The sequence below is a fragment of the Acanthochromis polyacanthus genome, chromosome 18 (assembly GCF_021347895.1).
Source record: "Acanthochromis polyacanthus isolate Apoly-LR-REF ecotype Palm Island chromosome 18, KAUST_Apoly_ChrSc, whole genome shotgun sequence".
Taxonomy (NCBI): Eukaryota; Metazoa; Chordata; class Actinopteri; family Pomacentridae; genus Acanthochromis; species Acanthochromis polyacanthus.
The window spans coordinates 8,177,045-8,191,478 of NC_067130.1; the positions used below are offsets into that span (position 1 = coordinate 8,177,045).

At 37.8% G+C, this 14,434-nt stretch overlaps 1 protein-coding gene across 1 annotated transcript; it reads right to left on the bottom strand.

Annotated features, from left to right (window-relative positions):
• Positions 1 to 8,001: 8,001 nt before the first annotated feature.
• On the bottom strand, positions 8,002 to 14,281 carry ndufa8 (NADH:ubiquinone oxidoreductase subunit A8). The gene is made up of 4 exons (XM_022206183.2): positions 14,080 to 14,281; positions 12,547 to 12,710; positions 9,977 to 10,142; positions 8,002 to 8,494 (listed from the first exon to the last, which is right to left on the bottom strand). Exons 1-4 carry the CDS (start codon positions 14,128 to 14,130, stop codon positions 8,357 to 8,359), a joined length of 519 nt encoding a protein of 172 aa, XP_022061875.2. The 5' UTR covers positions 14,131 to 14,281; the 3' UTR covers positions 8,002 to 8,356.
• Between the last annotated feature and the right edge of the window lie 153 nt (positions 14,282 to 14,434).

The following is a 14,434-nucleotide window of genomic DNA, read 5'->3' on the forward strand; positions in this document are numbered from 1 at the left end:
ATAGAAAAAGACTCTAAATAAGTTATTTTTATGCATTTTGGTGAGTTTTTCGGGGTTAAATCAGTGGCCAGAGATGGATTTTAAAACCTCTGACATCTCATTTCTGCTCTTCTCTTCAAGTGTGTGGTGTCACAATGCCAAGATCTAAAGAGCTCTCTGAGGCCTCCACAAAAAAAAAGAAGCTCGTGGATGACTACGAGTCTGGCAAGGGATTTAAAAAAGATCTCCAAATTATTTGAAATGAATCATTCCACTGTAAAGAAAATCATCTGCAAGTGGTGTCGATTTCAAAGGACCGCCAATTTGTCCTGGACTGTCCGCCACCAGCAGATTCAGCCCTGAGAGCAGCGTGAATCAAAAGCTGCTTGAAGATAATGTGAGGCCATCCAAAGCTGAAGTTGAACCGGAAGTGGACTTTTCAACAGCTGTGGGAGGATTTGAGGGATTTGAAATGGGCACCGCATGCAAGAAAAGCTTTGGATTTCTTGCAATTGAAGGAATTTTGCGAGGAAGAGTGGTCAAACATTCCAGCAAACTCATGTCAGAGACTAAAGAAGATCATTCAAGGGGTTAATAAGAGGTTCTGACGTCAAATGTTCCTTTTTACGCAGAAGAATGTTACATTTCTTGATATTTTTGTTGAATAAATGACTGAAAAAGATCATTTTTCTCATGGTTGTGCTCAAATATATCACCTTTACTTGAAGAGAAAAAAAAAGTAAAGATTGTATTCAACATTTAAAAAAGTAACTTTGTGCAAAAAAAAAAAATCAATGTAAAAATGCATCTTAAAAGAGAATTTCCTATTTCAGTGACAGACGTGTTGCACAAATATCGAGCAAATTCTCAAAAATGAACCCTGTTTAAGGAGGTTTTCCCTCACATTGTGATTTCATCGGCACCCCAGATTCCTCCTCGTCTGAGCCACAGTAAACCTACCCAGGAATTAGTCTGATCCTTAGTCCCTGTGAGCGTTTACAACCCCATCTTCATTCCACATCTAACCAGATACAGAACCTTCCCTTTGTTCTAAACCTGGATTAACTTATTCTGCACAATGCAAGAAGACAAAAATACAAAAAGGCACATTCAGTAACATTCAGTTTTTAAAAATTCTTCTTGTTTTTTTGATTTGTAGGCACTGAAGCCAAGAGAATCAAATAACTGCCCATATAACTAAAAAAGCCAACAATTTCTATGGGACGTCTGTTTTCACGTGACTGCATTTGCAGCATCCAGTCATGTCTTACAATTCAAACCCATCGTTGTTCCTCTCCTCCCTTCAGGATAGGGGTGCCCAACATGAGGCAAGCGGGCCAAAACCGGTCTGCCAGAGGGTCCGATCTGGTCCATGGGAGGATTTTGTAAAGTGTAAAAATTACAGAGAAGACATTAACTGCAGATTGCAAATTTGTAAAACGAGAAATTTAAAATAATTTCTAGACCGTGACAAGTTGCTTTGATCATAAAGTAAAATACTAGATTGTTCATTGTTCTTTTGTTTGTCATTTTTATAATGTTTTGTCTTGTTTTTGTTGGTTTTTTTTGTCATTTTTGAGTTTTGCTTTATTCCTTGTTTTGTGTATCGTTTGTGTCTTTTTTATGTTGTGTTTCTCGCTTTTGTCATTTTTGGTCTTGTTTGTCCTTTTTTTGTCGCTTTGTAACTTTTTTTGTCTAATGTTTTTGTCTCTTTCTGTTTTGTTGTGTGTCGTTTGTCTCATTTTTTTTGTCGTTTTGTGTCCCATTTTTGTAAGATTGTCTTTTTTGTTGCTGTTCTTTGCTGATTTTTGTGATTTTGATACCATTAAATTCCAGATAGCTGTGACTAAATGTTCTGTTCCTCTGTAAAAACACTGTGATCTGAAAGTTGTAATGTATAAATAATAAACTGAGCAAAGCAAGTTTAAAGATTGTTTTGTTTTTATTTTTACTATAACTGAAGCAGCTATTGCTGCATTAAATTACTTGATTTACGTCAGAAATGCTATAAACGTTGACGACAAGATGTAAATGTATGCTGAATTCTACTAAAATCACTTTACAAAGTTACTTAGCATAAAATAAAATGAATTAATTTGAGAATTTTCAACCGCATGCGGGGGATGCAACATCTGAGATCTTGTTTCTTCTGTAAAGCTGCCTGCATGGTGCTCCTCAGAAAACACAAAGCTGCTTTAAGTGAGTACATGTGAGTGTGTCCTGGGAAGTTTACCCCTTTTGAAGCTCTCAGATTAGTAATCTGTGTGAGTGCTGGCTGTGGACGGGTGGAGGTACTTGTGACCTGGACCTGGTCTGGTTGTGTGTTTTCTGCTGCGACCTGCATGTCAGTTCAAAGCCGCCTGGCGCTTCATGAGGGGGGATGAGAGGACACATGAAAGCAGCACTCGACAACATGTACGGCCTAAAAGATCACAGAGGCAAACGGCGAGGACCAACATAAACAAATCAAACGCACCTACACTTTTAGAGTTTGTCCAGTGAAGTGCGCCCACATGTTGGGGGCTCTTAGGGACATGGATGCAGCAGATGTTTCCAGGAGGAGGAGGAGGAGATCGTAGCGTTGCTGAAACAAAACTGGCAATATGTTACAGAAAATAAAGGAATCCTCTGGTAACCCTCCTGTTGTCCTCATTTACGGCACGAAAACAAACTGTTTCCTTGTCTGAAAAAAATCCCAAAAAATCCCCAAAATTTCTGAAAATTTGCAAAACTTTAAAGAAGAAAATTCCAATAATTCCTTAAAAGTTTCCCTTAAAAGTTTATTTTAAATAAATTTCGCAAATGTGGCAATAAAATTCTTGTAAATAATTTCAAAAAATGAGTAAAAATCTTCCAAAACATCCTAAAAATATTTAAAGTGATTACATATATATCAGGAAAACTTCGAATATTTTCTTTAAGAACATTCACAAAAAAATAAGCCAGATATGCAAAAATCAACGACTTTTTTTGTGAATGTTCTTAACCCTCGTGTCATCCTGTGGGTCAAAATTGACCCGTTTTAAAGTTTAAAAATGTGGGAGAAAAAAAATATTTTCAAAGTGAAACTTCTGATGTCCACATTTTCAGCATTTTTTGGAAATGTTTGAGCATTTTTTGATGGAAAAAAGAAATGCTAAAAGTGTTTCTTTAAAAATCAACCAAAATCCAGCGAAATTTGCTAGATTTTGGTTGATTTTTATGTGAATGTTCTTAAAGAAAATATTAGAAATTTTACTGATGTAAATGTAATCACTTCAGATATTTTTAGGAATTTTTTGGAAGATTTTTACTCATTTTTTGAAAATATTTACAAGAATTTTCTTGCCAAATTTGGGTGTTTTTTAAAATAAATCTTTTACGGGAAACTTCAGGAATTATTGTAATTTTCTTCCTGAAGGTTTTGCAAATTTTCAAAAAATTTGAGGCATCTTTTTGCTGAATTTTTGGATTTTTTTCAGACAAGGAAACAATATTTTTGGTGTCTGTAGCACTCGATTTATGCACCTTTGTCGACACATTTACTATAAATTTGCTGGGTTATGCAGCGATGGCTGGAAATCAAAAATTTTGTCTGATGTCTCCTTGAACTCCAAAACAAAAAAAACCTCTTCCAGCTTTGACTGCTGGTGCTCATCTCCACTTCAAACATTCACTTTATTATGTCGAACGTGACGCTGGACAATGGGGATATTGACAGTCCTGTGTTGTGAACAAGCCGGGTTGTTTGAGTATTTTAGCGCGCCGGGCTCCCAGGCGGGCTGTAGCTTTCTGAAAGCCCTGTATTGTATTTCTTTCCTGTGCCAGAGCCCGTTTCCTGTGGCGGTGCCGTGTCAAACAACGATGACCCTCCGCTTCCTGCAAGTCGCATGGAGACGGGCCCGCCACGAGCCCTGGAGCCTCACCGCCAGCCACTCCGTCCATCCGTCTGCCTGTTTAAAAGTCATTTTCCTTCTTAACCTTTCTGCAGCTCACTTTGTTTTTCCTGGTCCCACCTCATGCTTCCCTCACACTGGAAAAAATTCCCCCCTCAAAACAAGAAAAAAAAGAACTTTTACCTTGAAATACGTGAAAAAAATCTGCCAATAGAGCAAGTGAAAAATGGCTTGGTAAGATTTCTTGAAATAAGATGCTATTTAGAATATTGAGATCTTAAAATTAGCTGGGAAAACTTATTTGAAGCTATATTTTACCAGGATTGTCAAGCTTAGGTGTCTTAAAACAAGCCAGATATGCAAAAAGAAGAAGCAGCTTTTCACTCAAAAATAGATTTTCGCTTTTATGTAACCTCCTAATTTGAGATGTTTCAACCCTCCTGTTGTCCTCATTTACAGGCACCGAAAAATAGTTTCCTTGTGTGAAAAAAATCCAACAAAATCTTCAAAAAAAATCCCCCAAATTTCTGAAAATTTGCAAAACCTTCAGGAAGAAAATTTCAATAATTCCTTAAAAGTTTCCCTTAAAATTTATATTTTAAAAAAATTCCCCAAATTTGGCAAGAAAATTCTTGTAAATATTTTCAAAAAACGAGTAAAAATCTTCCAAAAAATCCTAAAAATATCAAAAGTGATATCAGTAAAACTTCTATTTTCTTTAAGAACATCCACATAAAAATAAACTAAAATCCAGCAAATTTCGCTGGATTTTTATTTTTGGTGAACGTTCTTAAGAAACATTCTTAACATTTCTCTTTTTCCACCAAAAAATGTCCAAAAATTTCCCCAAAAATGTTGAAAATGTGGACATCAGAAATTTCACTGTGAAAATATATATATTTTTTCCACATTTTTAAACTTTAAAACGGGTCAGTTTTGACCCGCAGGACGACATGAAGGTTAAAACAAGATAATTTCAAGATTGTTTGACTTAACAAGATATTTAAGATGCATTGTCTTAAAACAAGTCCCTCCATCTGCTGAAATGTCACTTATTAAGTGAATCCCTCTTAAATCAAGTGGGATGAGACATTTTGACTAAAAGTAAGACAAACAGACTTGGTAAGACTTTGAGTTTTTGCAGTGTAGTTTCTTCTGTTTTCATTCATTTCTCTGCCTTCATCCCTCCTGCATCTCAGTCCTCCGCTGTTTTTTTTTACTCGCCTGCCCTCCGTCTCCTTCACGTTTCCCTCCGTCCACACCTCCTTTCCTCCCTGCATCCCTTCTTCTTCCCCTCCTTCCTTTGTCCCACTCTCCAGGTCAGAAGAAGGTCTGTCAGGCGCTTCCTGTGCGAGCTGCAGCACCAGACCACACCTTGCGAGGGGATTTCTGCGGCCGCTGTCAGCGATAGAAACACGCTTCGTACATACATGGTGCTCTGCTGCACAATGAAAACACGCGATTTGTTTTTGGAAATAAGCCGTGCACTGTTGAACTTGTCATGTGTAGGATAAAGAGACACTTGTGGGAAAAATGCTGAGAACTTACAGTCTGGAAAAGGCAAAAACAAAACAGGCAAAATGTGTATTTTTAAGTGTTCTTAGTAAAAATCAAAGTGACAGCTCCTTTGTAAGTCAAGTTCCTGCGTTTCGGTGCTCGGAAAAAAAGATGTTTTTCAATCACAGGCACAAACCCCAGGGTCACTTCTGTGCTTTGGAGTATGAGAAAGCTGTCAAATTTAGCATTACTATTGGTCCCTATAGAAATCAGCCACATGATGGGGGTCAAACACTCGACTTGCCTGATGTCTATCATGAAGCAAATCAAAGTGTGACGACCGGTGAAGACTTTGAACACATCGTATGTATGCAGAAACCAACTTCTACGGTAAATTATCTTTAACAGATCTCCCTCACCATGTTGTAGATGAACGACAAGAGCTGAACAATTATCTAAATAAAACCCTTTTAGCAAAATATAAGCCCAGTCCTTATTTAATCCGCCTGTTGTCTTCATTTACGGGCACCAAAAAATATAGTTTCCTTGTCTTTAAAAAAAAAAAATCCGCAAAAAAATTCTTCAAATTTCTAAAAAAAAATTGCAAAACCTTCAGGAAGAGAATTCCAATAATTCCTTAAAAGTTTTATTTAAAAAAAATGCTTAAATTCAGCAAGAAAATTCTTGTAATTATTTTCTAAAAATGAGTAAAAATCTTCCAAAAAATCCTGAAAATATTTAAAGTGATTACATACAAATCAGTAAAACTTCTGATATTTTCTTTAAGAACATTCACCAAAAAAATCAACCAAAATCCAGAGCTGGATTTTGGTTGATTTTTTTGGTGAATGTTCTTAAAGAAACATTTTTGAACATTTTCTTCCCCACCAAAAATGTTCAAAGATTTCTCAAAAATGTTGAAAATGTGGACATAAGAAGTTTCACTGTGAAAATATTTATTTTTTCCCACATTTTCAAACTTACCCGTAGGACTACAAGAGGGTTAACAGAATATTTACAGCGCTCAGCAGCTCACGCTTCTGTGACGTGGAGGCCAGAATCTACAAACGAAAATATGATCAGCATATTCAACTGATAATATAAGCTATGAAATAAACAACCCAGTCTCACAACCAATACGAATTCATGACTGAAGAGACGAAGAATTTAACTCAGAATTGATGTGACGCTCTATGATGTTTCAAAAAATAAAAATAAAAACGTGTCAGAAAACTTGCAAATCAACATATTTCCCCAAATCATTCAGCCCTCATGTGCTCACACTGGCACGGTCCTCCATGTCTTTGAGCTGACTTCTCACCCTCCTTCCACTCGAGGTCATGAACACGCGTGTGCACGGACACGTGTGCCGGCAGCAGTAACACGCTTTGCGGTGCGTCTCTGAAAACGACTCCTCTGGTCTCCTTCCAGTGCAGGTCAGAGGCAGGAAGTGAGCGGAGAGAAAAGGAGGAAGCAGAAGCAGCTCTCTGTGGCTGCAGGTAGTGACCCTGAACCTCCACCTCCGACCTCACGCTGCATCGCTCCGACAAAACACGCTGACAAAACACAGACGTGCAAACACGCCTCTGAACACTTGATGTTGCTAAGATGAGATGTTTAACAGCAGCTGAGTCTTTATCCCTCATGTCGTCCTGCTGGTCAAAATTGATCCGTTTTAAAGTTTGAAAACGTGGAGAAAGAAAAGACATTTTCACAGTGAAACCTCTGATGTCCACATTTTCAACACATTTGGTGGAATAAAAGAAATGCTAAAAATGTTTCTAAAGAACATTCGCACAAAAATCAACCAAAAACCAGCGAATTTCACAGGATTTTTTTGTGAACGTTCTTAAAGAAAATAGAAGTTTTAATGATATATATGTCATCACTTTGGATGTTTTTAGGATTTTTTGGAAGATTTTTACTCATTTTTTGAAAATATTTACAAGAATTTCCAGTGCAAGGAGACATCAGACAAAATGTAGCAAATTTATGGTAAATGTGTCAACAAAGGTGCACGAATCGAGTGTAATCTGAAATCTTTTCTAGTAAATTAACCCTCGTGTCGTCTTGTGGGTCAACATTGACTTGTTTTAAAGTTTGAAAATGTGGAAAAATATACATCAGAGGTTTCACAGTGAAACCTCTGATGTCCACATTTTCAACATTTTTGGGAACTCTTTGAACATTTTTTGGTGGAAAAAAAAGAAATTTTAAAAAGTTAACTTAAGAACATTTACAAAAAAAAACGACCAAAATCCAGCAAATTTCACTGGATTTTGGTTGATTTTTTAAGTGAAAGTTCTTAAAGAAAATATTACAAGTTTTACTGATATATGTGTAATCACTTTAGATATTTTTAAGATTTTTTTGGGAAGATTTTTACTCAGTTTTTGAAAATATTTACAAGAATTTTCTTGCCAAATTTGGTGGATTTTTATAATTTTTTTCTAAAATTTTAAGGGAAACTTAAGGCATTATTGGAATTTTCTTCCTGAATGTTTTGCAAATTTTCAGAAATTTGGGGCATTTTTTTTGCTGAATTTTTGGATTTTTTTTCAGACAAGAAAACGATATTTTTTGGTGACTGTAAATGAAGACAACAGCAGGGTTAATATTGTTGAAAAAAAAAACTGATTCAACTCCAGTGTTATAATTTATCTCTTTATTATGGGACAACAATAATAACAGCATGATGCTTTTGTTCACTTATTACATTTACAGAAGTGGTCAGAAAGCAGCATGGATTCATGGACTTTGTTCACACAATCATCCATCCTTCTTTCCTTTATCGAACTGTTGGACAACGTTGGAGGTAAAGCTGCTGAAAAGACCGTTGGAACATGAGCCCTGTCCAAACCCAGCCCTCACTCCGTACTGGTGCAAAAACCAGCATCCTTAATGCTGCTGGTTGCACTCAAACCCTTGAAATCGATGGATTAGCGAGTGGTCAGGCTGTTTTTTGGACAGAGTTCATGACTGTGGAGGGCGACTGATGTTCTGCCTCACCAGCTCCAGAAGAATAACTTGCTGCCATGCTTGGCAGGCTCCAGTTTTCCCTCCGTGGCTGGGTTGGGCTCTGGACGTGGTCTAGAGTGGTAGGGGTTCTCTGGGAGGGGCCGCGAGGTCGCCACCTTGGTTACCTACGACAGCAGAAAATACACAATTGGCAACTTGTCAAACATACAGTAAACACACTGGAGTGTCCTGAAAAGATGCTTTAATGAACATACTTTTAAAGAGCCTGCTTTTCTTATAATTAGAATGAATACAGCGGACTGAAGCAAGATAGTTAACATAATCATCAAGGAATTCCATACTATTGTAAAAATCTCTGACTAAATGGTTAAATTCTATTGCTGTGTGCCCAGATAGCTCAGCTGGCTGAGTGGACGACCGGACGATAACGGGGCTAAATTCATTCGATTCCAGATCATGATCCTTTGCTGCAGGTTCTCCTCTCATTCTTCTCACAACTTTCCTGTCTAATGAAGCCAACAAAAGGCAAAAAAAAAGAACTTCAGAAAAGAATTCTGTTGCTGAAAATCTGTAACAACCTGTAGGGGATCGATTATTGATGAAACAATAATGCAAAGCAGTTCAAAAATCAGTGATCTTATCAACGTAAAAACATTCCACAAGAGCTAAAATGATCAGCCAAACGGTCAATTAATGGTTGACAGAAAATATTATCCAACTACTCAAATAATTTCATAATTTTCTAAGCCAAAAACGCCCCAAATTCACAATGTGTGTTAATATTTGCTAATAAAATAGCAAAATGGACACTTTCTGCTTCTGAATTTGTGATGAGACCAAGCAGGGACACTGAACATGGAACAAAAGAAGCATCAGGTATAAGCCTTTAAATGTCGTTTTGTCCATTTTCTTCTTCCCTTATGTCATGTTTTACATCATCTCAGCTCTTCTTTTACCATCACATCACCCATCCTCTCTCCTGTCTCACCCCTACTTTACACTGTTCAGTAGAGCTCCTGGACCAGGTCCTTCTCATTATCTCTCATGTCATTCTTCAAGTCTGGACATCTCCCAGCCAAATTGTGCAACTTATATTCAATCCAATCAGCCTTTATCAAAATTCAGTTTATTCCCATCAGTTAAAGTATATAATTTGTTTCAGGAGCACAACAAACAGTACAGAGAGTAATCTAAATGTTTTTTAAAGTAATCTGAAGCCATATTTCTGTTCTTTTGTCTCCTTGCTCACGTGATTCGACGCCCTGAACAACAGCTCCAACTGATAAGTGCAAAACAGCCAGAAAGTTGATTACAGCCATTCACAGGTTTGTTCAAGTGTCTTTTCAAACACTACATAAATAAATACCCAAAAATTCTATCATCAAGATCAGTTTTTGGTCTTGTTTTGATTGCTGATACTTAATTAGTGCTTGGCAGTCATCTGAACGCCCTTAAAGATGTCAATTTATGGGAAGAAAAACCGACGCAGCATAAAACACATGATTTGGCTGCTCACAACCAGAGCTGAATGAGACGGCTACGCAGATGCAATCAGAGCCTCTTGCACAGCCCACAATCAGTAAGAATAGAGCCCATCAACCACGCCGCTGGCATTGTAAAAGCAGTCGATCCTTCACCAGTCTCACCTTAGACAGATCTCCCAGGTCAGGTCTCTCCCACCCCAGTTTATCGAGGACGCAGCTGTCGAAGGCTTGCTGCTGTTTACGGCAGTGACGCAGCTCTACCAGGTTTGTATAATCCAGACAGGTCCAGTACTCTGTGAAGGACTCGGCACAGTTCCCCTTGATTTGCCTAAAAGGCAGACAGGCATAAGAATCAGAATCAAATATGCAAGAGTTGGATAGAAGTAGTCAAGAATATGCAGCTGTGATGCATGAGCTGGAAATCTCAGCCTGAAATGCTGAGAAGAAACTTTAAAAGCTGAGACTGAGGGGGGTAAAATGGAGGTGATATTAAAGGAATATAGAACATGTAAGTTAAAGACTTCTACATCAGCTGGTATTTTTATGTGCCCGACATGTTCAAATTCTAAATGATTTAAGGAACTTTCATTAACTCGTGGCTACTTGACTTATGACTTATCAGTTTCCTCTCCTTGATCCCATTTGATCGCTATGGGCAGCTTTCCACAACAACAACTATGTGAAAGTACCTAAAAGCGGCCGGCAGTTGCCAGAAACACCAGAGAATCAAACCAGGCCCCTGGTGCAATTACAATTTTTCTCAAATCTGTCCTCATTATAATAATTGCAGGTACTTCTCTAGAGGTCATGTGTTTTTTTTCTTTCTTTTTTTCAACCAAAATCACAACCTGTTTGATACAAACTTACAAAAGCACCATAGTTACTGCAAAAGCATCGGCACAAAGCTCAATCTGGAACTTTCAGTAAACACAGACGCAGAATTTAGGAGTGAAAAATGCCAGACTACTTCCTCGAAGGTTTGTAGACACAATAGGCTTTATGGGTAATTTATTCATGTTCTCTAACTAATGATGTTTGCTTTGTTTCCACTTAAGAAAACACTAAATGACATTTGGTTAGGTTTAGTTGGTTTAAAATCATAAACAGGCTGAATCATTTTCAATAACTACAAAAACAATTACAGATTTTTATGGAATAAAAATTGACTAATCTCCTGAACATCCCCCCATTTACTACTTTTGACTAAAACTTGAGACATTTTGTTTGTTGATGTCTGAGGGTAAAAACAGTACGTAGCACATAGTAATTCAACAAGAACATGCCCCTATATACAACAAAAAGGTAAGGAACGATTACTGCTTCTGATGCGATTGTTTCTTCAGTATTAGCATCCTAAAATGATTTATGCTGTTTGAATGTGAGGATTTGTGCTTTCAAACAATGACTCAGATGGCATTCAAAATACAGTGGCAGCTTTTTTTTTCATGTGGCTTGTGTTTGGCTGCAGTGAGTGTTAACAGGTTAAAGCAAAGTAAAAACAATAAATTAAGAAGCTCTGCAGCAATAAATATTCACTCAAAAAGACAAATACAAATGATCCAAATATATAAACAACTGTATGATTAATACGTTGACAAATTATGTTTACACAACAGAACAGAACTCTTCAGAGATCTGGCAACAACTGAGAAATGTTGCTTTCATAGAAGTCCGGTTGGTCATTGTGTGAAGCGTAAATACACCGTAAAATGTAAGATGATCTTTACCATAATGCCCTACAGAAGGCTGGTCATACCCACTGACTACCGCACAAATAAACACTGGAATACAATGTACAACGCGTGTATTTCTTCACCCTGAATTTCCTTAATATCTCGTAGACATTCAGAGAGTCTGCAGACATCTCACAACTAGAAACAATCACCAGTTACACCACAAAGCTTCCAGAAGAAGCCTTGTATGGAAATCCATTGTGCTATAAACATCCACTTTTATTTTAGACCAGATTTATCAAGTTATCCTGAAGTTTAACTCATTTATTTTTGTAAAATCTGCTTAATCAACTCCCTCCCACAAGCTGCACAGAAACCTAATTAGGACTGCCTTGTTCTCTTCTACTCTTGCATCCCTAGTTTTAAGTTACTAATCCCACTTGGTCCAGAGTTTTCCTCTCACCTCTACCAAAAGACCATTAAAGCTTATGAGCAGGACAACACATAGAACAGGAAACTTCCTGACTCTGAAATCATCTGTGTGAACTTAATAACTTTAACCTCTGGAAGAACCACTGTCCAAAACCAGTGTTTGCAACCTCAGAGGATATTTGTGTCCATCATTGAGTAAGAAATGCAAAAACTCTGGCCGCAGACTTTTGTCGCATGGACTGTTAAATTCTTCGCTCTCTGCCGGCTTCTGAGTTCAGCCACATCTTCACTCACTCTCCAACCACAAGCACCACCGCTCAGGTCTTTAGATGACAACATTGTAGCAGCCCTCAGCTCTGAAAATGTCATTATTCTGCCTTTGGATATTTTCTGTCAAATGCTGAGATTTTTTAAAGCCAAGGCAAAAGAGATAAAGCATATGGTTTCAACACTTTTTTGCTCACATAAGTTTTCTAGTATATTTATGTACAGTTTCATACTTTTTAACAGAATCTTTTTGAAATCATGATGCACTGACCACTCTAAAAATTGTGTCCAGAAACTGCAGATATATTTATACCAAGACTATTTGGCCAAAAGCACACAAAAACCCAGAATGTGAGCTACCTGAAGAAGTTGAGTGCACACTCGTTGACTTTCCTCCCTTCTTCTAGACACTTCCTGGGGTCCTTCTCCTCCCAGCGACAGAGCATGAACTCCTTGTTGGGTTTGTCACACTGAGAGCCATAATGGTGGGCAGCAGCCTTCAGCACTGCAGAGGACACATTTATCTGGACAGAAGAAGAGACAAGAGCAAGAAAAACAATTAGACTGGACAAAAATAAAACACAAAAAAACATTTAAGCACCAGGTAACAGAGAGCTTTAGAAAAAAAACTATTTCATTTTTTAAAAAAGAAAGCAGTTAACAAAATGGCACTTGTTGATATGTAAAAAAGAATATTGCATCAATTTGCATGCCTCAAATGTAGAACTGGTGTTATGAAGCATAACTTGGAACAAATGAACCGAGTTGCACCAGTTGGCCTTGACTAACCCTGGTCTTAACTGCAAAGCCTGTCTTAGTTGAGAACAATCTTGAAAATGGATGCAATGTTGGTGCCATCAATAGAACCGAAGCCTGATCTCTGCCTGGTTTTAGCTTAAGACCGGCTGTGCATCCTGTTAGTGCAACTGGCCCCTAGAAATTACAATTCTGGCTCCTCCAGCATGCCATCTACGCCAACTATGGAGCTCACAAGTTTTGGCTTGTTTACCTACTTATGTATCTTAACATAGCAACAATTGAAACTGTTTAAGAGGTAGCTGTGAAGTCTGAGCATTGCTTTTAGAGGACTACCCTTTGTTTTTCTCTCCTGTAGAGATTGCCAAGCTTATGGATTGCCTTTTCCCTGCAGAAATGATGAAATGTTTTGTTTAAGAAAAAAACAAAAAGTCTGACATATAGAAATCAGTACTGGCATTTTTATTTGTTGAAGTTAACCATTTAAATTTTCTTAAAATATATTTGTGAGGTCCTGGAAACACTACAGCCTCCTTAACTTAAGTTTGTTAAAAACAGACTAAAGATAATAATTGGGATGTTAATGCATTACACAATGCAATGTAGTTCTAAATAGCTAACTACTAAATGCACAGGAAGTCTGTCTCTGTATTTAGATTTTCAGACCATTGATGCTATATTTATAAAGCTGGACGAACACAGGCTACTGTCAACTTTCACCTGACTCCCAAGGACAAGTTAAGTGGGTTAAACAACACTGCTAACGTAAGCCAGGCAGAGAACTGACAGGAGCCAGTCGTTATAGAGCTGTTGCCCTCACATGAATACACTGAAGACATAATATGGACTGTGAAAAATGTGATACAAAGATTATAAGACAAAGTTAAAGCTAACGTCATTTAATATGCTCAAGGTGGCTATCATAATGATACTAACAAATTAACCAGCTTCACACAGTTATATTCAATCGCAGACACAACATCTACCAAGGTAATGCAGCTAACCTAGAGCACGGTGAAGGAAAGTAACCCCAGCTGGAACAGTTAACAGCTACTGATGCATACAGCTGCTAGCCGCTTAGCTTGTTAGCTGCCTCGATATGTTTCTCATTGAAGCTAAACAAAAACCGCGGCTCACCTCGTCCACCTTCAGCTCCTGCAGTGTGGGTACTTCCAGCGTCGTAGGCATGGCTGCGTGCTTGTACGATAAAACAAACGCAGGAAATCAAACACGGCTGTTAAAAAACATTCAAGGTCCTAGTCGGGCTCTAGGACGAGCGACGAGGCCGCGAAGAAGGTCAGTTTACTGCGCCCGCTGCCGTCAGTGGGGAGGCGCGTTCTGATGACGTAAGAGAACGACAGTCGCATGCGCACTTAATGAACTATAAAAGAAAACTATTTAAGTAGAAAAAACTGATCTGTTTTGTACATCTTTTACATCTGTGGCAGTTCATTTAACAAATATTAAAATTGTAAAATATATAACAGACGGT

Excerpts from the sequence above, each read along its gene's own strand:
- ndufa8 (XM_022206183.2), bottom strand. The coding sequence starts at position 14,130 with ATGCCTACGACGCTGGAAGTACCCACACTGCAGGAGCTGAAGGTGGAC. Across the intron at positions 10,143-12,546 it reads TGTGCACTCAACTTCTTCAG|GCAAATCAAGGGGAACTGTG; the intron begins GTAGCTCACATT and ends TCTGCCTTTTAG. Across the intron at positions 8,495-9,976 it reads ACCTGGGAGATCTGTCTAAG|GTAACCAAGGTGGCGACCTC; the intron begins GTGAGACTGGTG and ends CTGCTGTCGTAG.